Source organism: Embiotoca jacksoni, unplaced genomic scaffold, assembly GCF_022577435.1.
Source record: "Embiotoca jacksoni isolate LCO1_2020_lvr unplaced genomic scaffold, fEmbJac1.0.p SCAF_5, whole genome shotgun sequence".
NCBI lineage: Eukaryota > Metazoa > Chordata > Actinopteri > Embiotocidae > Embiotoca > Embiotoca jacksoni.
In genome coordinates, this window is record NW_027185403.1 from 17,313,883 (window position 1) to 17,338,918 (window position 25,036).

At 42.6% G+C, this 25,036-nt stretch overlaps 1 protein-coding gene across 7 annotated transcripts in view; it reads right to left on the bottom strand.

Annotated features, from left to right (window-relative positions):
• Window positions 1-3,123: 3,123 nt before the first annotated feature.
• ppp3cb (protein phosphatase 3, catalytic subunit, beta isozyme) overlaps window positions 3,124-25,036 on the bottom strand; it is a 35,822-nt gene continuing 13,909 nt past the window's right edge. For 3 of the 7 annotated variants that reach the window (XM_069170679.1, XM_069170684.1, XM_069170681.1), the window contains exons 2-14: window positions 24,399-24,599; window positions 21,380-21,504; window positions 19,735-19,846; window positions 17,264-17,409; window positions 15,699-15,838; window positions 14,336-14,413; window positions 12,596-12,690; window positions 12,215-12,340; window positions 9,231-9,308; window positions 9,019-9,103; window positions 8,569-8,666; window positions 7,340-7,387; window positions 3,124-3,525 (exon numbers count right to left, since the gene is read on the bottom strand). In XM_069170679.1, coding sequence (XP_069026780.1) covers window positions 3,347-3,525; window positions 7,340-7,387; window positions 8,569-8,666; window positions 9,019-9,103; window positions 9,231-9,308; window positions 12,215-12,340; window positions 12,596-12,690; window positions 14,336-14,413; window positions 15,699-15,838; window positions 17,264-17,409; window positions 19,735-19,846; window positions 21,380-21,504; window positions 24,399-24,599 — 1,511 coding nt within the window. In that variant the 3' untranslated portion in view covers window positions 3,124-3,346. The other 4 variants (XM_069170680.1, XM_069170682.1, XM_069170683.1 and 1 more) reach the window with 3 other exon arrangements.

Below are 25,036 nucleotides of genomic sequence, written 5' to 3' on the forward strand. Positions count from 1 at the left end.
TTAAAAATGTCTAACACATGTGACCAGGGGAGGGGCGATGTGGGGGTTCATCAGGGGTCACGTGACCAGGGGAGGGGGGGGGGGGGGTCATGACACCAGGGGGAAGTAGGGGGTCACATCAGGGGGAGGGGGGTGAGGGGTCATGTGCCACCAGGGGGAGGGGGAGGTGGGGGCCATGTCACCAGGGAGAGGGGGGTTGGGGTCATGGTCAGATAAGACCAAATGGTCCTTCTTCCTTTCCCAGTAATTAAATTATTTTGTTAAAGGTTGTATACAATGCTTCAAAGAACACCTGCTGTGATCAATGGGGCTACCTGATTGGTCAAAATCTGATGGGGCGGGGCTTAGGGTCATAAATCAATCAATCAAGTCATCAATCATCAATCTGACAGGAGGTAGGACATACCTCTCTCTCAGCAATTCAAGTATGTGCTTCTATAGATGACAGTAAAGATCAGAAACAACCAGTTTGCTGTGAACCCCTTAAACTTATTCATGTAGCATGTTTCAGTCTCAAGCCAAAACATAACCAGCAGCTGTAAATAACAAGTGTTTGTCCCAACTTGGGGATGCAAGGGACAAATTTATTGAAGGAGTCATATGAGAACACACACACACACACACACACACACACACACACACACAACACACAAACACACTGCATGATTTGGTATGCAACATCTTCTACTTACTGTTTGAACAAAGAACATTCTGTATATTGACTCAGTGATCTCATTATATCATCACATTGATCATGCTGGGGCTTTTGCATAGCGATACATGTGTGTGTGTGTGTGTGTGTGTGTGTGTGTGTGTGTGTGTGTGTGTGTGTGTGTCCATGTTCAGTGGGAAGGAAATAGGCTCAGTATCCATACCAAAGGTTCATGCATATTTTATTCAAGAGTAAAAAAGTGGATCGTCCCATGGGGCATGCTTACAGTGTTAGTGACTGGGGAGTCAAAACAGAAAGGAAGAAGAGAGAGAAAGAGAGAGAGATTGAGAAAGAAAGAAAGAAAGAAAGAAAGAAAGAAAGAAAGAAAGAAAGAAAGAGAGAAAGAAAGAAAGAAAGAAAGAAAGAAAGAAAGAAAGAAAGAAAGAGAGAAAGAAAGAAAGAAAGAAAGAAAGAAAGAAAGAAAGAAAGAAAGAAAGAAAGAAAGAAAAAAAAGAGAGAAAGAGAGAGAGAGAGAGAGAGAGAGAGAGAGAGAGAGAGAGAGAGACAGAAAAAGTCAGAACCGTGGCACAATTTCTATGGCACAGGGTCTCCCAGGGGGGGTTCACCTCTCCCAAAGAAGCACAAGATCAACCAAGGAGCAACGCAACATGAAGAGCAACCAGCAGAGAGAGAGAGCTTAAATATTAAGAATAATGTTTATAATAAATAGAATCATAATAATCATAGAATCATAAATATCATCAAATAACAAGAGGAATCATCAAGAATAATGATCAGAGAGAGTACACTTTTTTCCTTTAAATTGTGACGGCAACACACCGGCTCTTCTGTTAAAATGTGTCTGCTGCTTTTTGCTTTGAACAGCGCAAATTTGAACCATGCAATCATGCTTTTGGCTGCCTGAATGCCTGTGCCTTTGTATATAGTATGGTCATTCATCAATGCTAGTTTAATATTTGTTTATCGTTATTCATATTTATCATTAAAAACAACTCCTGTACATCGACAAAGAAGAGAGGAGAGAACGTGGACTTGACACTTTGAATAGAAGCGTACTGTCATTCTGTACAGCGTCGAAAGAAACCAGAAACACGGGTCGTGAAAAAAGAAAATAAAAGTGAAAAAAAAAAATCAAAATAGAACAAAAAATGAATACAAAAAATAAATAAAATTAACATTATGTACAAAATAAATGATTCATTATACCTCAGTTCATTTATATTAGCCAGAAAAACAAGAAGAAAAAAATGTCCTACCATAGTGAAACACAGAGCACAAATATAATCTTCACATTATTATCAAAGAACTTAACTCTGCATGCACTGATGCGTTAATATAAATGCTTTACAAAGACCTTTTTCTTCACACTTCTTGTTGTCTTGGGTGCTGCCTTCACCAGAAGAGTCTGTTTCCTCTGTGAAATATAATTTCCTGCTATTTAGGCCAAAGATTTTGCAGCCATCACTGCTGTTTGGTAGCAGACAGCAACACGGGAACAAAGGAAGATGTAGAAAGAGAATGAATAGAGTATGACTTCACATTTTAACTCCCCCCGTCTCCCTCGCAAACAAAGCATCCTACTTTCACTATACTGCATCTTGCATCAGATGTGCAATAAAACCTCTCTATGTTTCCTATTTACACGCAACAGATCAGGAGACACTCCTCAGAGATGACCGGGCCTTTCCCCACAGCTAACTGGCCAAGGACTAGAGTTTTTTAGGAGGGGGGGGGATTCCTCCACTTGACTTCCAAGTGGAGAATGCGTGGAGTGTGGTGCTACAAAAGCAAACGGGAATATCCTCTGAAAAAGAAAAGGACAGCGAGGGCTCAGATTAGACTGTAGCTGAGTTTATCTCCACACTTCTCTCGCCGACGGATAAACCGCCATGCCACACGTCCGAATTATTCTCGCTGTCGCCTGGCTGATGGCGAGATCTGCTCGTGTTTGCAAACAAAAACACTTGTTCAAATATAACCGCACGGACACTTACATGTTGAAGCATGTGCACACACACGCAGGCAGGCATATCCACAACTCTATAAAATCAATCCAAGTTTGCTTCCACTTCCTGTGTTGGGATGCAAACAGGAAAAAGAAGCACACATTATCTTTAGATGCCCCCCGCCCCTGATTGCCGTCCCCCGACCCCCGTCCCCGTGCAAACACTTGACCCCCGCTCCAAACAACACAAACCACCAACACAGGCACGTCATGCTGACACTGTCAACCCACTGGTGGTCCCCAACATACACGGTGAACAGCAGCTCCTCCTGTTTTGCATGGGGAGTGTTTTTGGAGGTTCTTTCCTGTTGTTGTGCAGAAACACGGGAGTTGTAGTTCTCTACATTGGTCCGATGAGTTCAGTGAAGAGATTCAGCCTTTGGTGGTAAAGTCCGGGTACGCTCATGGCTTTACATAAGGGCAACGGGACAGGGGTAGGTAATCGTGTGTGTGTGTGTGTGTGTGTGTGTGTGTGTGTGTGTGTGTGTGTGTGTGTGTGTGTGTATGTGTTGTGTTGTCTGTAGCTTATTCAGTGTATGAAATACTGTGTTTGTGTGTGATGCATTTTTCTTGTGTATATATGCCTATGTACACGTATCTATAAATATGGTACCATGTCAGTGTTGACACTGCAGGTATGTGTCTGGCCATGTGGGAGTGGATGTCCATCACTGTATATTGCTGTTGCTGTCGGTCCCGTTGGGCTCTCCCATGTTCATGCGGCCCATCGACAGGCCCACGCTGTTGACGGCGTCGCGCCGCGGCGGCATCCTCTCGTTGATCCGGTCTAGACCTTTGGCCTCCTCAAAACTGCTGATCCGATGCTGCGGGGAGAAGCCTCGGATGGCTGCAGAGACACGCACACACACACAGGCACGCACACACACACACACACACACACACACACACACACACACACACACACACACACACACACACACACACACACACACACACACACACACACACACACACACACACAAACACAAACAAACATAAAAGCACGCAGAGTTAATATTTAACAAAACATTTAGTAGAATCTTGTGTATCCAAACCCCTCGAGGCTTTGAAAGAAATATTCAGAGCATCGAAATGGACTGAAACTCTAAACCTCCTATTATTCATTTATGAAAAGTGAATGTACACATTTTTCAAAGCATTCATTCTGGTTTAATTTGACTTTTAAATGCTTTCTTTGCGAACACCGCTGACGACATTCAGGTCATTTTAATCCTAATTATGTTCACTTTAGCCGAAGGTCATTTTGGGTTTGGATAAACAAAAGTTCTGTCATATCTTCATATCCACACGGTTCTTACACTAATACCCAATACATACATCAGCCAGTGTTGATCTGTTGTCTGAATGCTGAGCTAGGATTAGTTTGACCTTGTGGCTCACAGTGAATGTGACAGTCAATGCAACCTGGCCATTGATCCTAGATCAGTAGTCGGAGACACGTGGTAGAAGCCATCATGAGACAGAATACAGAAGCACAGCTGTACAGAAGCGCTCGTTCATAAGTCCCAAAAACATCTTTCTATCTCCGTGAGGAGCTTCTGACAGTCAGCCGTTTGTTCAAAACATTTTTTACTGGAGGTTACCAGTTTTACAAAATTGTGTGATTTGCACTCAGAAAATAAAGGTGAGGATAAAAGGTTTTTCTAATGTTTGAAGTTTATATCAAATTTGGTTAAATTTTAATCAAATTTGTCCTTTTTTTCTGGACATCTGTCTTTCCTCTGTGTTTTAAATGAATAATGTACTGCTGCAGTTGAATTTATTTCTTAAAGGGGCACTCCATCGATTTTACTCATGCAAGCATTTAATATTCATGGTGATGATGTCATTGGGTTGTTTCAGTCTCAGTTGGGATAAAGGAATAGTTAAACATTCTGGGAAATACACTGCAAATACAAAGAGTTACATGAGATGATTGATGCATTCGCTTGTCTGTACGGTGTAAATGTGAAAGTGAACTTCGGATGTATTGACGGGAAATGGGACAGAGTGAATCTGGTTCTGTCGAAAAGGAAACAATGAGCTTCCCTTAAACTACCCCCACTAATGCTCATTGTCAGACATGCACTGTCTTGACACTGAGGTTTTACGGGAAATGCTGTAATCGATATTGACAAGTTGTTTAACAGTGCTGTGAGCCTTCCTAGGAAGCTTTTTGTTGGTAAGATGAGCACTCATTGACTGACAGTGTTGTTTTTACTTTATGCTTGTTAACAGATTAAAGATAAAGATTTCATTTTAAATAAAAAATGTTGAACTGTTCTTTTGTTTGTGCTCCAAAGTGGAGAAGAGAGTGAAACACGTGGACAGGAAGAGTTTAATGCTCTCTTGTGCTGACAGTAAATATGTGCTGATCTTCAAAAGTCTAAGCATTCACACATTCCTCCAAGATTGTTACTCCCACTGCTGGCTGGGTCGTTGGAACAGCCTCAAGGCTTTTGCACTGTTATGTATTTGGAGCAGGTTTTAAAAACTGAAACCAGATACAAGTTGTATATCTTTATTATGTTAGTATTTGATTTGATTTTGGCAGCTTATCATCGGATGTTTGTTCACACTGTCAGCTGCACTTTATGTTTATTGCAAATGTTAGCATATTTACCCTCCCGTTGTCCTCGGGTCAAAATGACCCGCAGCTGTGTTCAACCAAGTTCTATTTTATTTCTATATTTTAATTTTTACAGAGTAAAATCCTTACAACAGAACTTTACAACATTATACAGAGGAACCCAAACAATTCAACAATTCAACAATTCAACAATTCCCATATAAACTAGGAGGAAAAAACTTCCCATCAAGGGAGAAAACCCTCAGACAGAGGGAAGGAAAAAGTCCCTTTTAACCCTCGTGTTGTCCTCGGGTCAAAATGACCCGCAGCTGTGTCCAACCAAGTTCTATTTTATTTCTATATTTTTATATTTTTTTGGGATCATTGGTGATCATTCTTTAAAGAAACCCTCACAGCCTCCTTGTCACCAATGATCCCCAAAAAATATGAAAATAAAATAGAACTTGGTTGAACTCACCTGTGGGTCATTTTGACCCAAAGACAACGGGAAGGTTAACATCCTGAACTAAGATGGGGAACATGTTGAGCATTATGTCTGTCAAACATCAGCATGCTCCGGTCATTGTTGGTGGTGTTAGCATGCTGACAATAGCATTTAGCTCGAAGCACCACAGCCTCACAGAGCTATCATGGCTGATCTGTCTTTAAACTTTATGGAGGTGCTGTGTTAAACCACTGGAGTACCCCTTTAAATTAGACCTATAAAGAACCAGCAGGTGATAATTAAGGCTACTTCTTGTCGTAGTGTTAATCATAAACACCAGTTCCACTAAAACAAGTCATATTCACACAACTTTACAGTCAGCTGAGGTGTGGTCTCTGGGTCGACAGACGCTCCTGTACCAATACGGAGGTCTGTCCGGAGAAACCACTTTTGAACAACGGCAACTGTCATATTACCTTTGCACACATGCAGCTACTCACAAATACAGAATGTCACTGTATTACACAGTGGACAGCTAACACCCAGCAACAAATCAGATTACATAACAGGAAAACATAAACCAGAGATACCCATAATTTATTTGCTGAAACAAATTATGGACTGTACTTCAGGTAAGCCAAAGACAGCACTAAAGGTACAAACACAAAAAAATACAATTACCTAAAGCATGCAGACTAATGACTAAGCCTGTCTACACAAAGTGTGATACAATAAACACAAACGCCATGACCACAAGCTGTTCCGTAGCACAGAAGAACCAGGCAGACCTGTCCGGGTCTTTGAGGTGAGTGTTTACATGTGCCAAATCCGCCGACTTTTTCTTTACACAAATTTTAAATTTGGAAATGAATTCCTCGTGTTGAGGACACATACGTGTGGTGAAATATTCCACACCCAACGTTTACTTTTCACAGCAGTTTCACCCACATTCACTCGCCTCCTTCAGCAGATGACTCCCGTGTCATCACATGAGGCTGAAGTTGAGTTTTAACACCGAGTACAGTTGTATTAATACAAATATCGACTCGTGTTCTGCCGCAGCTTTTAGAGGAACAGATTGATTGCATGTTGGTCTTCCACAGAACTACAGCACCTATGAAATAAACAGGAAAGACTGTAACACACTGCAGTCTACAAGAGTGACCCTGCCCACCTTTACAACACCCACTCCCACCCACAGCCCCGCTCTTCTGGCGTGTGGGGGAGGAAAATGTTTTGTGTGATGTGTGTTGCATCTGAATAGGATGTAAACAAATGTTTGTGCGTGTGCGGGGAAGAAGCTGTGGTGGTGGTTCCTGTTTCCCCAAGAAAAGGAAAGAGAAAAGTTTGAGTATGTGTGAGTGTTTTAATGTGGTGGCTTCAGCGTGCGGCGGTTTGAGGCTTTGCTGTGAGCGCTGCTGATGCAGTTAGAAGAGCTCAGTGCATTGTGGGTAAGGAAAAATCTATGACCTTATGAGCATGGGTGGCTGAGAGCGCAGCCATGCTGAACACACACACACACACACACATACACACACACACACACACACACACACACACACACACACACACACACACACACACACACATGTGCACGCATGTGCACATACACAACACACACACACAGTGAAATGAGTGTGATTTTACCTTCGGCGTCCTTAACTGTCTCGATAGCTTCTATGGCCTCAATGGTTGCTGAAGGATGGGCAAAAGAAGAGAGAAAGAAGGACAGGAAGAGAGAGGAGATGACAGAGTCCGAGAGAAGATGAAGTACAAAGAAAGGAGGAGGAGAAGGAAAACGGAGTGAAGGCTGAAACATGCTTCTGTGTAGATATGCGTTAACATCTTTGCCTCAGGACGCAAAGAAGGAGTGTATGGATGACCAGATCTCTCAGAGGAGCCTCTGAACTCAGCTAACTGCTGTCAAACAAACACTGGCTGGGAAACAGTTAAGTCAGGACTCAGCTGATCCAACACAAAAACCAGAGATTAAAAAGAAAAACAATTTAACCACAAAAGAACGCTCAGAAAAAATTAAGCTGACTGAAGAGTGATTTTATATCAATACAAATATTTGAATGACTTCCCAAAATGTGATAAGAAGCATCACACTGGACGAGGGGCTGCTACATGTACTATGTAAACCTCCATGTCTCCAGTTCGTGTCCGGCCAGGGGCTTTTGGCAAAAGTCATGACTAAGCACTAAGAATTAAATGTAGAAATGACCATAAATATTTATTTACATATATCAAATTCTTTTACACATTTATATTTGGTAAATGCAATGTTAACTGTTGCGCACATTAATGTTAATTATAATTTCTGTTGGCAGACTGATACAGATGGATATTGTTAAAAAAAAAACAACTGTCCGACTCAGGGGCATGTTTCAGGCTTTAAACATGTGAAGCCCTCAGAGCAGCACTGAGACCATGGCAGGTTCAGAGGGCACCTGGTTAGCAGCAGCTGGTGTTAGCTGACACACACACATGCACGCGCACGCACGCGCGCACACACAATTTAGCTGTCCTCTTGCTGTCTGTCTGGAAGACGTTGTATTACTTGACTTTCTGTCATTCTCTCCCTGTCACACTCACACACCAAACACACACAACTAGCAGGCTGTTAGTATCCTCAGCGTTGGTGAGGTGAGGTGGAGAGTGAGTGAGTCAGTGAGGCAGAAGGATGAGAGGAGAAAAACAGCAGTAGAGGAGAAGAAGAAGAAAGAGGGCAGGAAGGAACCGGTGGATGATCCAAAGCAGATATTTACACTGTCTATGTGTTCTTGTGTTGTTGTTTTTTTTATATCTGTTTCTGAAGGTGTGTCCAGGGTTAAGTCGGAGAGTGCGTTGGTGGGCGTGTGTGAAACACTCACCGCTCTGCAGGGTCTGTTTGCCCCCAGACAGCACTCCGCTGGGCAGCATGCCTGTCGGGGTCAGTCCCTTCAGGGTCAAGACGTTCTCGCTCTCTTCCCTGGGAAACAGGCAGAGAAGGCCGGTGTGTGTGTGTGTGTGTGTGTGTGTGTGTGTGTGTGTGTGTGTGTGTGGAGGTGGGGGGGCAGGTGATGAAGAGAGAATTACAGAGAATTATACACTTCCTCACAATGTGCACCTGCAAACACACAAAAAACATGCTTGTGGCTTAAAACACAGGAGTGAAAAAATTAAGGGCAACTGATTTTTGCAGAAGTTACATAAAATAGAGTATTTATAGGTGTACACACACACACACGTTCCACACACACACACACACACACACACACACACACACACACACACACACACACACACACACACACACACACACACACACACACACGACCCACCGTAGAACAGAAAACATCTTGGCCATCTTCCCAATGGCTCGGATCTTGTTTTTGATCACCTCTTTCCTCGCTGCTGCTGCACTGGCTAAACGAGTCAATCACAAACTCAGAAATTAATGTCACAAAATCTTGACTCTGTAATTACTGAGATGTGTTTTTTCAATCACTGAGAGGTTTGAATCAGCTGGCTTTCAGTGTTGGGTGTCTCTTACCATCGAAGATCTCCTCTCCATCATTCATGAGTTCGTCGTCAGAGCAGATACTCAGAACGTTGACCAGCATCTCGGTCACTGCAGGGAAAGAGACACACACACACACACACACACACACACACACACACACACACACACACACACACACTTAACTAGGGACAGAGAGGAGGACGAATCCGACTAAAGTCTGGTTACACACAAATCTCCTATCCTGTAAGTTGGGTCACCTTTTCAAGCACATATAACTGCTGTATTTGAGTACTTTTTTAGAGAATCAGAAAATATAAAAGTACAAATAAAGGATCTTTCTCGAAGTAAATCATAAACATGTATTTCAATTAGGTATAAAAGCCAGTCGTTTTTACTTGATACACACATTAGTGTCCGTGGTTGAGCTGTTTAGTTGAAGGAGACCCACTGTGCTAATTTACAGGTGTTTTATTGGTACTCAGTGACTCCAGAGTTATTTTGCATAATTCACTGATCAAAAATTGTATCTTATATCTTATACTGTCCTGTTCCACAGCCCCTTTTACTATTCCTCTGTCTGAAACAAGTCGTTTCAGCTCATAAATTATCTGCTTATTGTTTGACATAGCAGTGTTTTTTTAATCACAAGTTGTATATAGCATTTATATATATATATATATATATATATATATACACCATTGTCTATGTATATTTCTATATACACTGCTCAAAAAAATAAAGGGAACACTTAAACAACACATCCAAATCTTTATTCATTACATAGTGGAATGTGTTGAGAACAAAATAACATACGAATGATCAATGGAAATCAAAATCATTATCTCATGGAGGTCTGGATTCAGAATCATACTCAAAATAAAAGTGGAAAAATCAGATCACAGGCTGATCCAACTTCTGTGGAAATTCCTCAAGACAAGTCAAAATGAGGCTCAGTAGTGTGTGTGGCCTCCACGTGCCTGTATCACTCCCTACAACGCCTGGGCATGCTCCTGATGAGATGACGGATGTTCTCCTGAGGGATCTCCTCCCAGACCTGGATCAAAGCATCAGTCAACTCCTGGTCAGTCTGTTGTGTGACGTGGCGTCGGTGGATGGAACGAGACACGCTGTCCCAGATGTGCTGGATTGGATTCAGGTCTGGGGAACGGGCGGGCCGGTCCATAGCATCGATGCCTTCATCATGCAGGAACTGCTGACACACTCCAGACACATGAGGCCGAGCATTGTCACGCATCAGAAGGAACCCAGGGCCCACTGCACCAGCATATGGTCTTCCAATGGGTCTGAGGATCTCATCCCGGTACCTAATGGCAGTCAGGGTACCTCTGGCTAGCACATGGAGGGCTGTGCGGCCCTCCGAAGAAACGCCTCCCCAGACCATCGCTGACCCACCGCCGAACCGGTCACGCTGGAGGATGTTGCAGGCAGCAGAACGTTCTCCACGGCGTCTCCAGACTCCGTCACGTCTGTCACATGTGCTCAGTGTGAACCTGCTCTCATCCGTGAAGAGCACAGGGCGCCGACGGAGAAGCTGCCGATCTTGGTGTTCTCTGGTAAATGCCGATCGCCCCGCACGGTGTTGGGCTGTAAGCACAGGCCCCACTTGTGGACGTCGGGCCCTCGTACCACCCTCATGGAGTCTGTTTCTGACAGTTTGAGCAGAAACATGCACATTAGTGGCCTGCTGGAGGTCATTTTGTAGGGCTTTGGCAGCGCTCCTCCTGTTCCTCCTTGCACAAAGGAGCAGATAGCGGTCCCGCTGCTGGGTTGTTGTCCTCCTACGGCCCCCTCCACGTCTCCTGGTGGACCGGCCTGTCTCCTGGTATCTCTGTGCTCTTGACACTGTGCTGACAGACACAGCAAACCTTCTTGCCACAGCGTGCATTGATGTGCCATCCTGGATGAGCTGCACTGCCTGAGCAACTTCTGTGGGTTGTAGACACCTCATGCGACCTCTAGTGGTGAGGACACTGGCAAAATGCAAAAGTGACCAAAAATCATCCAGAAAGGATGCGGACAGAGAAATGGTCTGTGGTCACCACCTGCAGAACCGTTCCTTTATAGGGTTGTCTTGATAATTGCCTCATTTCCACCTGTTGTCTGTTCCATTTGCACAACAGCAGGTGAAACTGATCCACAATCAGTGTTGCTTCCTAACTGGACAGGTTGATTTCCCAGAAGTGTGATTGACTTGGAGTTACATTGTGTTGTTTAAGTGTTCCCTTTATTTTTTTGAACCTCAGTGTTTTTTCTCAAAGGAGTCACAAACGATCACCTAAGTATTTTAAACTGGCTACATTTGATATAAACATTCAATATTGTATCGTTGCATAAAACAGAAAATACAGAGAGGCATAATAGCTCCACTTAAAAACATTGTAACAAGGTAATTATTGTGTCACTAGTATGACTAAGTCAAAATTATTGATATATCTGACCTTTAGACCTTTAGACTGTCTCTTATATGAGTCATCATCAGTGTTATTGTTACCACTGTTACAATGTCTGCTGTGAAAATGGTCACACAAAGTAGAAATAAATATTTTATGAAAAAAAAAAAAAGTGATATTTATTTTTCATATAATTTAATTGCCCTACTGTGGACAGTGGTAATATATATGATATGATAATGTCACAGTACAAAATATATGCACATCATGACTGAGCTCCCCTGTCTGGTTGGGAAGGTGTTCAAGGTGACAGGACAAAGATAAAAAGCTTCACATTCACACCTCTTTCCGAACACTTCACCTGTAAATTCAGGTGCATAAGATATATTTTGTTTTGACATGTATCTCAAATATGGGATACAAACCTACAGTAGAATTATAAAGTTAACATTAGACTTTGCAAGCCCAAATTCAGCCAAACAAACTCTCCAAACCTTGAGGCTTGTTTCTTTAATCATCACATCATCACCTTATCTTCGGTGATGTTTTTATTCTAATGAGGTGTGTGTTTGTGTGTGTGTGAGTGTGTGTGTGTGTGTGTACCTTTTTCTCCCACAAAAGGCAGCGACCATGTGAAGACGTCCATGAAGTTGGGCAGCCAGTAGGGGTGAGGAGAGCAGTTGAACTGACGGATGTTCATCACATTGTTCTCGTACTTCAGCACTGCCGCTACACACACACATGCAGATAATAGTCCTTTCAACTTTGTTGGAATAGGACACAACAACACTCCCTGAAGTTGTAATTTGTTGTCGAAGAAGAGCATTATTTTACACGTTGAACATGAACATACTGTATGTTAAGGTGCTCAACACATGCTTTAAGTGTTCATATTCAGCCTTATATTAACATACTGTCTAAACCACAGTGATAACACTTCAGCTTTTAGTGTGTGTTGAAGATATGTGTGTGTGCGTGTCAGACCTTTGTTGTTGTAGACATCCAGGTAGTTTGGAGCAGAGAAGATGGTGATGAGAGAGGGGAAACCTGTGGTCTGACTCTTCCTGTACATACGGTACCTGAGGAAAGAGAGACAAACAAGCCGCCCACGTTACAGCTACTCAAATAAGACACCACATTGTGGATGGAAACTGAGGATGTGCTTCAGAGGTCATTAAACCAGACTGGGACTTGTTCAAGGCGAGACAGCCACACACTTAAAAACAAATAGAACAGAAATAGAGCAGAAGCCCTGGCAATAGCACGGAGGATGGCAGGAGAAAGTAGAAGGGCTACCGAGGGGGAACTGAAAGCCCCCCATATTTGAATGAAACTGATTTTTAGACCCAAATCTATTGACTTAGTAACAATAAAAAGAAAAGTCTGGATGCAATGAGTGTCATGTATGCACCTCATACTGCACTCATAATTCATCTATACCAACAAACACATTGCCACTAATTGTTGAGCGCTGAACTAATTCATCAGTAATTTAAAATGTTACTTATTTATTATTTGCAGATATAATTTTGATGTCCAGCAGAAATCATCGGCTTTTTAATTATTACAATAATTTTCATATTGTCTTTTATTATGAAGGTCAAATATCATCAGCTCAAGTCTTTGCCTGTTTGTTTGTTCACCATACACAGTGCCCGACTGAGAGCCAATCAAATGAAGACAAACTAATGGCTGTGATTTGTCTGTTTCACAATGATACATACTTTACTCTGTAGTTTACAGACAGTATACAATAAAGAAAAGCATATTTTCTCATACAAGGAAATACAACAATGAGTGTGCCATTATACCTCAATGAAGCTGCAGCTTTAGAACGCTGCCGATTAAACTCAATAGAGAGAAACCCATATTTCTCCAAAATCTGATAATTATCTATTTGTTTTCTGAGTGTTTCCAGGACCTGTTTCAACATCATAAATAGTCAGCTTCTATTTTTTCATCTGCAAGCAGATCCCATATTTTTTGCCGCATTGTAATGGGGAAGAATAGTAATCACCAAAAGCACATTCACAAATCGTGTTTCTTAGTGCCTTGAGTGGGTATAATTTATTTTGTCACGTTTTGTCTCCATGCTGCTGCTTATTTTATTGTATGAAGTCACTTTTCTTGACTATGCATAATAGGTGTCAGCAGTTTCAAATGAACACACTGTGTTTCATCTATACTCTGCCCACTAAAATAGTTTCCTTTGACCATCGTTTGGCTGATAACCCAGACTACCCATCTGCAGACAAAATACTGTTAATGGGCTCCCCAAACAGCACAGCGCAGAACAGACACTCAGAATCGGGCTGCCTTAATTGCTGCATTATATCTAGAGGATTTTCACTTAGATAACAGATGCCACGGGTGGATTTGTGGGTCAGAAAATTGTGTGTTGCCCTCACCGTTTTATTTAGACTCGCAGTGCAAACCTTACGTGGCTCTTGGCCTTCCTGTGCCATTTTCTAGAGGTTAGTTAGTTAACCTGAATTTATTTCCGTCTGTCTGTCCTCTCAGTCAGACCAACTCCAAGAATGCTAATAACACAGTTTAAGGGTGACAGGGGGAAGATTGTGGAAGCTCTTTTCCTGTAATGTGCCGATTCCCAGACAAAGAAAAATAACAACTCAGAACATGAAATGTCGAGGTAAGCCATTAAATTAAATGGCGCTCCCATTTAGACTGAGAGAAGGTCTGAGCCGCGACAGTCAGACAGCTTACCCAGCATCCTGTGCTTCATGTGCTCTGATGATTGACAGCAGGTTGTTGGTCTGTAAGAACTCGCACACTGCCGGATAACTGTGAACACAGAGAGAGAAAGACAGCACAAGTGAGAGCAAGTTAGCTCATCTGAATTGAAGCATACAGGGAGAAAATATCCAAAAGGAAAACACAGTTTACACCACAAACATGTCATATGTTATTATACCAAGGCTGCTGTAAACCACAAAACAGATGGAAGTATTCAAAGTCGAGCAGTGTGTGATGAGTAGGCCTCTTGTTTTCTAATGTGATGTCTGACTGACACCAGCAGGGGGCATCACTGAGGACAGGCAGGCCTGAGCAGGGCTGATGGCTGCCTCAGTGCTGTGGGGGCTGAGTGTACACTAGTTGGTCGATTGATGCTGTGTCTCCTAAACATAGAAAATCAGTGTGTTCGCCACAAAGAACATGTCATAACACTGACTTCTAAACACGAGGAAATATGACCGCACCGACTCTCCATCTGTTACTCGGCTACAGCTTCTTGTCTTTACGGTCCTCCATTTTTACTTTTTTGTTTCAAGCTTTCATCTTCTCCACCACCACCACCACCCTCCTCCTATGTTGCTCTCCTTCTTTCTCTCACTGTATCTTAATATCACTCCATATCTGGCAGGAGTAGCCAGTCGTCATAGCAACAGAACCGTGCAGTCTCCCTGGGGATTGTGGGATATCGTTTCATGCTGAAACGGAACTATGTGTGTGTGTGTGTGTGTGTGTGTGTGTGTGTGTGTGTGTGTGTGTGTGTGTGTGTGTGTGTGTGTGAGAACTGGGCAAGATTTTCTGTCTCTTGTACAAATCCCAGTGATTGTTAGAGGATGTTGGATGTGGAGTAAGTGTGCAGGATGCAGCTCATCTTTCTCTCTTTTCCTTGCTAACATCCCAAACCAACACGCTGAATTCCACGGAAAACTTATTAGATTCCTGATTTGTGGATATGCGTCACATGTCGCTAACGCCAGGCACCCACAGAGCACCCAGATCATTAAAACACATTGAATGAGCCCAGAAAAACACAAACTCTGTAACACATTGGAAAACGTATCTTATTTCTGTTTCAGCGGGTAATTTTAAAGAATATTGTTCCTACTGTGTATTTTGTTTTATCTCTGAATATTGCATTCACTCTGGCTTGTTTGGATATCAGGTTAGTTCATATCTCTGAGCTTCACAAGCACCGGGATCTACTGCTCCAGGGCTGCCAGATTATATCCATCCTCATTCAGGTTGATTTTCTTCTAAAATAAACTGTCAGGCCTCTTATGTAATATTTCCTTTAGTTGGAAAAAGCACTGTGAGGAGTGATGTTGCCCTCTTGTACCTGTAGAAATAGGAGCACCCTCTGACTGTGTTGTGGCCAAAGTACTCCTGGGTCTTCTCATTGCCAAAGTCTTCCAGGGGGTCGGCCCACAACAGGTCGCACATGGGCCCAAACGCCGGGGGCTCCTTGAACCGGTCCAACTAGTACGTACAACAGACACACACACACATACACAAATATGAGCTTACAGAAACACAAATGCTCACATAAAGATAAAAACACTCACAAAAGTATACAGAGACAAGAAAAGATATACAAAATATGTGCATTTTTTTTTTTCAGTCCAGCGCTCACAAACACATAAGCATGTACAGTATAAATCAGGAGAAAGAAAAGCAAACACATCAGACACATACACACACACACACAAACACATACTGTCAGAGCAGAGCATCTCCATGGCAACCCTCACCACACAGGGGGGAGAAGATGTCACACTAGCAGATTCACCATGGAAACACTGCCATTAGACGAGGAAGTGTGTTCTCATGTCTCCGTGTTCATGTATGTGCCTTTGTGTTCTGTAGTCCTGTGAACTCCATACATACATCTCTCAATGCTCTGTCTATGGATTCATTTAGAGTTCATGCTCTCGTCAAGCATAAATTAAATTTGGTGTATGTACACGGCGGCTTGCAAGTGTGTTTGAGCGCAAGCACATAACTCAATCGCATGCTACATTAATGATATTCTTTTTCCAATCAATCATATTACATCATTTCTTCTCTACGAAGGCGGCAAGCAAGAACAACAGAATTGGTGGATTTGAGTAAAATTGACAAACTGTGTGACGGCTAGAAAATAGTAGGCGACTTGTATTTTGTGTCTTTGTAAGTTAAATGGTTTTACCCCACAAAATGTATTGTATAACATACATCGCATGGAATTCAAATCTACACTCCGTAAATACTAAACACAATATCTACAAATAAAATGTCCACATCAACTATATTTTCTTAAAGAAAATACTTGTTACAATGGTTATTTCCTGTCTGTAACTCCAAGGATAGTAATGTAGGAGTCTGTCTAAAAAGAACAACAACTTATTACATTGAATACGGGATTTAAAGCAGCCACACTATATGTCATGACAAAAGGTTTGATGCCACTTACTGCTACTCAGCTAAGCTAGTTATTTTAGCAAGAGTTTGGTGGAATTTAGTAGAATAACAACTGAATTACTGAGATACCATTTCAGCAAAATCAATAATTTTCAATTTCTCTCTTCCTCTATGTACATTTTAGCTTCATGGTTAGTCGTGGCAAGCTCTTGATTTAACCGCCTTGTTATCTGTTTTTAGCACCAACTCACTGTGAAACCAAAGTGTAGCGCTCTGTTTGGTGTTTTTTTTAGCAATGTTTTGTAATTACTATAAAGTTAAGTTGTTTAGTCAGTTCTTATTCATTATCGCATTATAGTTTGACTGGTAAGAGATGCCAAGAAATGTTTCAGCTTCACACAATTTTGACCAACTATGTTGACACTGCATTTTACCTACTGCAGGTCAGCATTGTCAATTCAAAATGAAATGTACGTGCGTGTTTGTGTATTGCTCTTATCGTACCTTCTTGATGTCGTCCAGCGTGTGGATCTCTGGTGAAAGCCCCCCATGCACACACAGGAACTGCTGGTTCATCAGAGCTGCCAGGGGCAGGCAATCAAACGCCTCCATGCAGGAGTCATACACCTGTTCTGAGTACTTGATCTTACCTGGAGGTTGGAGGAGTGGAGAGATATTTCAAGACTCGAGTCAAAAGAAGTGCCTGAGTGTGTTTTGACATGCTTTGAACAGCCACCATCCCCGCAAATGTACAGTCAGTCTCTGTCACTGTGTTGGTGATGTGTACATATCACACACACTGTAACAAGGAGCGCAGAGAACAAACAAACATGCAGGCTTTACACGCACAGATCCGAAGAACTCAGTCATCTAAAAGCTTCAAACAGACTTGCACGGCTCCCCTAAAAACATAATTCAGCTCACTTGGGTGTAAAGGCGCTAACATGTAGGATTTTCACATAACACTTTATTAATTTATGCGGCCATCTCTCCTCCAGCACTCCCATATGACCCGTTTCTCTCCTCTCTGAAGATGCTGGATTTTGATTTAGAAATGCCACGTCCCAGAGACTGGTGAAGAGAAAAGAATAATTCTCTATATCACAGTACATATCATAGTATTATAGGCAACATATGGATGCAAAAACTTAGTTTCCAGTGAAGAAAATCTGACCCAGATATAAGCATGAAGCAGTGTAGAGGCGTCACTGTGAGGCAGAATTTTTGCTTTATGAAAAACTCTTTTGATTTGGCAGCAGTATCAATAACGACATCCAACACGCAGCATCTTTTAAACTTCATTTCAGCAATACATCTGACACAAAACAATATCACAGGATTAAAATAGCTGAAAGGAGATCGGAGGAGAGAGATAGACAAAGAAGAAAAAGGGTGAGCGGTGGACTTTAGACAAGAGCGGGCTGGGAGGAGGGAGGCGAGAAAAGAAGAATGATAATTTCATAAAGAGAGAAGGAGAGAGATTGATGGGAGGAGACGTGAGAAGGAAGAGAGGTTAAAAGAGGAAGGAGAGGAGATGATGAGGGAGGAGGGAAGGGGGACCGTGAGGACATGAAAACGACACATACACAAATCAAAGCCAGTATTGTGGAGTACCAGCGTACAGTAGCCAACGTTTCTGTGTGTGTGTGACAGCGAGGAGTGTGTTTGTCAACCTCTCCATCTGCCTTGTGTAGAGCAAAAGCTCTTTATTGCCAGTCCACCAGTTGTCAGCTCCTTCCACACACACACACACACACACACACACACACACACACACACACACACACACACACACACACACACACACACACACACTCAAACATTTATGAAGACACTGGCACATGCATGCAGTCACAGCACATGCACTTGCACACATTTGCGATACACACATACACGCCCTCACACACACACACACACACACACACACACACACACACACACACACACACACACACACACACACACACACACAGCAGATGGTAATTGAGGGCGACCACTATTCGCCGTGAGCACCAGGGGAAATTAGCTTCCTTGTCCCTTGGCCAATCAGACACAGAGGAGTAAGTCCCTGAGCCAATCATTAAGGGCCAAATTAATTTGCTGCTAATCACCCACTCTCGGACAGGACGCCGAAACTCAGCGGCGGAGGAGTCAGAGAGAGACAGAGAGAGAGAGACTGGGGGAGGGAGAAAAAGATGGAGGATGGATGGAGGGAGAGAAAAGAGACGGCAGAGTGGGAACAGAGGGATGAAACAACCAAAGGAAGGAGAGGAAGGATGGTGAAGAGAAGAGAAGAGAAGAGAAGAGAAGAGAAGAGAAGAGAAGAGAAGAGAAGAGAAGAGAAGAGAAGAGAAGAGAAGAGAAGAGAAGAGAAGAGAAGAGAAGAGAAGAGAAGAGAAGAGAAGAGAAGAGAAGAGAAGAGAAGAGATCCCACAGAAAATACAGAAGTTTATAGCTGAATCAATGAAAGTACTGATTAGTTGATGAACAGAAAATGAATCTGTAACAACTGACTGTTCACCAAACCCAAGCAGAGAGCTATCCAATCAGAGCGAAGCAACCTGAACACACAGCAGGTCTGTCAAACTATCAACTTCTCCACATGTTGGATGGTGTCATTGTTTTAGCTTTTCAAAATCTGCTGTTAAATTAGCATGTAAGGCTAACTAACCTTCCACATACAAGACTAACTCAGTATCACTTTGAAGGTTAAGGAGCATTTCATGAGCCAACTCCATTTTGTAGGACGACAGATTACGTTAAAACCCTAAGCAGCTAAACAGGGTTATACATTATCCCTTATTTTTACTTATCATGCTAACATATAGCCAAACACTACACTGCAAAGAACGCATCTTTATCAACACAAACCAGTGAGGATGATGACTTTTCACCTGGTGCCATGCCTTAGCCATAAATTAAATAAATAAATAAACAAACAAACAAACAAACAAACAAACAAAGAGGTGACTCACATTCTTGTTTGAAGGTGAAATATTCTGTCAGATGTCTACATTCATGGTTTCCCCGTAGAAGAAATAGCGTCTTTGGGTAGAGGATTTTGAGTGACCACAGGTACAGCACACACTAAATGTTCACCAGGAAGTGGAAAACATTAGAAACTGGTTGGAGTTAATCAGTTCTACATTTACAACAACATTCAACTTTCCAAAACAGATGTAGCTTCAGGAATTGAGGTACATATAAAGCTTTATAAGCAGAGCCTGTATAGATACTGTGTCGTGAAACAAATTACACTCATCACATGTTTAATGTGCACAGTGCTGTTGAAATATAAATATACCTTTCTGCCTTACGTTAAAAGTCGAGGGAACGAGGTCCAGTTATATGAGCACTGTACAGTAGATGGGGTGTTAATTTTTTTACCCTCAGGAGCTGTCATCCCTCGCTTCTCATCTTCGTGCTAAGCTAAGCTGAGCATTTTCTGTAGCTTCATCTTTAAAGGAAATTGCACACAATGAAGACAACTTTTGCTTAAGTACTATACTAGGAAACTGTATGAGACAGAGATGGAGTCATTTCACTCAGTGTCACATTCAGTGTCCCTCATTAAACTCAAACTGGATATTCAGAGCTCGACACAGAATCACGATGGAGATGTAACGAGGAATTCCCTCCCTGAAAGTGCTTCAATCCACTCCGGCTGAAATTAGGTGAGCCAAAAGCAAACTGATCCTCTCTAGACACAAACAAGAATCACCTCACATCTGACCACGCTGATTAAGTTATGAGATAAGAAACAGCTGTGTCTGTGTGTGACATCTTTGTCGCCCGGCATGCTATCACTGTTATCACTTAGTTAACCTTACAAATGGCTCGGAGGATGTTCTGTCACCTTTACAATGTCTCCTCTCCGCTCTCCATTACGTCCCCTGCCTCTGTGCCCTTGAAGTATGCTGGGAAGGTGGCCCAAATATTACTCCCTCTGCTCCAAACCCACTCCGTGTCAGTGACATATCCCATATGCCGTGGTGACTCAACAAGCTCAGACTTTCACGTGCTCGTACATTATGGATTCAAGTCACACAGCTGATCTGTGGTGCCAGACAACAGACACAGTCACAGAAACACTTTTATTGCACTCACATCCATCCTGAAGAATCAAATGTCCAAACAGCCGTGTGGATAGTACACCATCTCCAGCTTCCATGCATATTTCAGTATGCAGCGTATTATAGACTTGTTCATGATTACTGACCTTGAATTATTCCCTGTCCTATAGGAAAGCCCAAGCTACTAAATCTGAGTGAAAGCTGATCTTAATAACGAGGCTCCCTGTCCGTGAATTTTAAATTGCATCACTGTCAGACACGCTTGTGTCAGTGCTAATCTCAATTACCTTTTCTACACTTATATTACATTAAATACAGCGCAGTAGTGTAACTGTATACCCCAGTAGTGATATAAACCTCACCCCAGGAACACATATAATAGACTTCAGGGCAATGTACACCACAGAAACGGTTTTAGTTGGAAGCTCGCTCTATACATAATACAGTGAGGACAGCTTTTTGGAACGAATGCACATCCATCAAATGAATATCTGCAGGTCTGAGCCACACAGTGTGTAGAGTGTAATAATAGTAGATCCATCCTCACCTCAATACTGAAGTAGCCCCTGTCCACATAGTCCCCCAGGAAGAGGTAGCGTGTGTTGGCAGGAGAACCTCCCACTTCAAATAACTTCATCAGGTCGAAGAACTGGCCGTGGATGTCGCCACACACTGTTGGAAAAAAAGCACACAACATTGTTAAGATGGAGACCGTAGTTTTCAGGTCCCACATGTTAACAATTCAGTCAGCAAATATGGGACCGTCTTCGCTTCAATGGCTCCATATGGCCTGATTTGCATCTGCAGAGGTATATCTGTCCTGTCTGCTGATCTAGAAACATCACTCATCTGCCCGATGAAAGAAAAAAACAACAGCAAAATCCTCCTGAAAGAATCTGTTCCCATCGTTTGAGGTCTCTTTGTATCACATCTAAGCAAAGGGATGCTCAAACACTAATTTGTAGATGACAAAAAAAAAAGGCCATTGTACATTTATGATAATCTCTGAGATATTTTAAAGCAAAATGGCAGAAACATTTGCCTGTTCCAGCTTCTCAAATACGCAAATTGGCTCCTTATTTTTCATTCTGGACTGTTAGTTGGGCACATTGAGCAATATGAACATGTCACATTGTTATGCTCCTGAAAATTGTCATCTGCTCTTTTCTATTTCCCAACATTTAGACAAAATGATTATTGAATAATGAAAAAAATATTCAATGGTTTGACTGATATTACAACAAATATAAGTTGCAATTGTAAGACTTTTACTGTTGTGCTGCAGATCATGTCGTTTGAATTCAAAAGTAACAATTTCTGCACGATTCGTTCTGTATAGGATACCATGTAATTTACTTCATGTCAACAGAAATCCCACTTTTGAAATCTGGATCTTAATGTCTGATTACACACACACACACACACACACACACACACACACACACACACACACACACACACACACACACACACACACACACACACTTCTCTTATTCTCTTGGCTGCGTTTCTCACAGTTTTTGCCACAGATTTGTTCCAAGTCACTTCCAGGAGTCTCGGGCTGCACATGCTGAAGACTTCATATTTTGAAAGACTTCAGGACTGTCTGTCTGTATGATCTGCCAGCATACATCTTCCCATCCGCCTCCCTCACCATCTGTCTGGCCCTCTCCTTTCACTTTTAGTTGATGTCATAGTTCCCCTCTGCAGCCATTTTATGACGGACGTTTTGCATCTGTCTGACCGGTGACGTCTGTCCGTCTCTCCATCTGCTCGCAGAGTTAATGTCTGTTTTTGTGTTGACTCGTAAGCATTCACTTTAATTTGAACTGGGAATTGGAAATGCAAAATGTCATGAGTGAAATGGAGCCGTACCTGTCTGCCTCCTCAGACCTGTCTCAGTATTCTCCCAGAAGCCTTCATGTGACATCCTAAAAGCCTGTCAGTTCATGTTTTAGCCACCCTCCTGCCTTCCTATTCTCTGGTCTATCTTTTACAAGCATCTACAGAGAGCCCATCAAAGTGATCAACTTTTTTGAATATTTTTTGAATATTTCCTCAATATCACATTTGCTTGAAGCCCTCTCTACATGAATCTGCCGAGTTTCATCTCAGAAATGTTTCCAATGATATTGCAGACAATAAATTCTCTCAGGTGTGTTTCTGGGTCAGAATCTGTAGGTGTGCAGGAGCTTGGAAACAGGGATCAATATGTTGCTCATTGGGAATGAACAGGTTTGAGAACCTCTGCACTAAGCTGCTTATGATCGACTGTCTCTCCATCTGCCTGTCTATCTGTCCTTGTCCCCGGGGATCTCTACCTGTGAAAGCTGAACGATGTTCCCACTCTGCGTGGGCACAATGTCCCACACAGAATTACTGTATCTCACTGCTCACATTTGCAGAAACGAACGCACACACATGCACAGACATATAGGTACATTAGCCGAGCAGTGTCAATAGGTTGCGAGTGTCTGAGTCTGCCTGCCTGCTTGTCTACGTCCTCTCTCATTGTTTGAGAAACTTGTTTTCCATTTCGTTCATTGATCTCGATCTCTCCCCTTCGCCTCCTCTCGACTTTCTCCTCACTTTGTACCATTTCCCTGGCAGGGGAACACATGCAGATATTACCGAAGCCAGCGCCTGCCATTGTGAGGTGCATAAGTGCAAATTGGTTCTCTCAGTGAAGTGCGACCGAACAACAGTTCATATTAAAAGTGTGGCAGATACATATGGCAGATTAATGAATCGACGAATGGATTCTGATTAATACATAATTACTGATCTTTTTGCTCCACAGCTCCGTTTCTTGATGTCTCTGTTTGAGTGTTTGGCTGTTTCTCTCTGTGTTCTCACTGTAAAATGTCCATTCACTTCTCACTCACACATTTAAACAAACATGTAGCTGTTTTTGGGTGTGGGTTGCCTCAATACGAGCTTCGAAAACATTTTCTTTTGACAATAAAATTTGGGTTAGCAGATTATTTACTGTATTGTCAGGACTTTGACGAGAAGATCGATACCACTGTCATGTTTGTGCGGTAAATTATGAAGCCAGAGCCAGCAGCCAGCTAGCTTAGCTTAGCATAAATACTGAACACAGGAGGAAACAGCGAGCCAGGCTCTGTCCAACAAAATCAGGTTTAATAAAAGTAAAGCTTGCAAATGTACACACTCTTTCTGGCTATTTTATTCTGTACAAAAACTTAAGTGTAAAAAAAGCCATTTATCTTTTTATGTCTTGGTCTGGTGGTAGTTAAGAGGCAGCTAGTGAGGAGTGGAGGCAAAAAACTCTCAGCCAAAAAAATAGAGATAGATTGGCCATCAGATTGACCAAACAAGATAAAATGAGAATTGGCGAGCTGGCTGTTTTCACACCAGCTAAGCAGGTGGTAGAGAGTGGTGTCGATCTTCTCTTCAGTCTTTTGACAAGAAAGAAAAAAAAAAACACATGTTTCTGAAAATGTCAAACTCTTCTTTCAACAGATTTCAGGTTCAGCTATTTTCTATTCACTAAATTACAGACAGCAATCTAAACTTCCTCTCTCTTCATCACTGCACCATACCCGTGACTGGCGCCTCAATGTCCAACATAGTGCGCTCCTGGCGCAGGATGGCGGCGCCCTCATCGATGATGCGCAGGGCCACGGCCTCCTCGAGCCGACCCTCTTTCGTGAGGTGAGCTTTGAGCAGGTCCACCCGCGGCCGGCCCTCGGCGTCAAACACCTCCTTCATGGTCAGCCGGTGGGCCAGGGGGAAGGGGACTGCTGAGGACGGAGGTAGGGAGGGATGGAGAGGACAGGGATGAAATGGAAGGAGAGGAAGGTGTCGAGAGAGATGAAGGCAGAGGAGAATCAAAGATGGAGAGAAGAGGCGGATGATGAGGATAGGGAGGAGGGTTTGAATGGGTTTATGGACATATGGATGGAGGTGAGTTTGGGAATGAGAAGGGTTGAAGGAAAAGAAGAGAAGGATGTTTATTATAATGCAAAATATGATTTATTGATATTTCCTGTATTCTTCAACAAGCTTGCCCACAATTGTCAGAGGCCTTCAATCTTGACCACTATCGTGATCACACCTCTGCTGCAGGCTTTCAGTGTGTGTGTGTGTGTGTGTGTGTGTGTGTGTGTATGTGTGTGTGTGCGTGTGTGTTTTGGAGGGCTAGGCATGTTGTATTGAAGCAGGGGCTGCCAGAGTTATC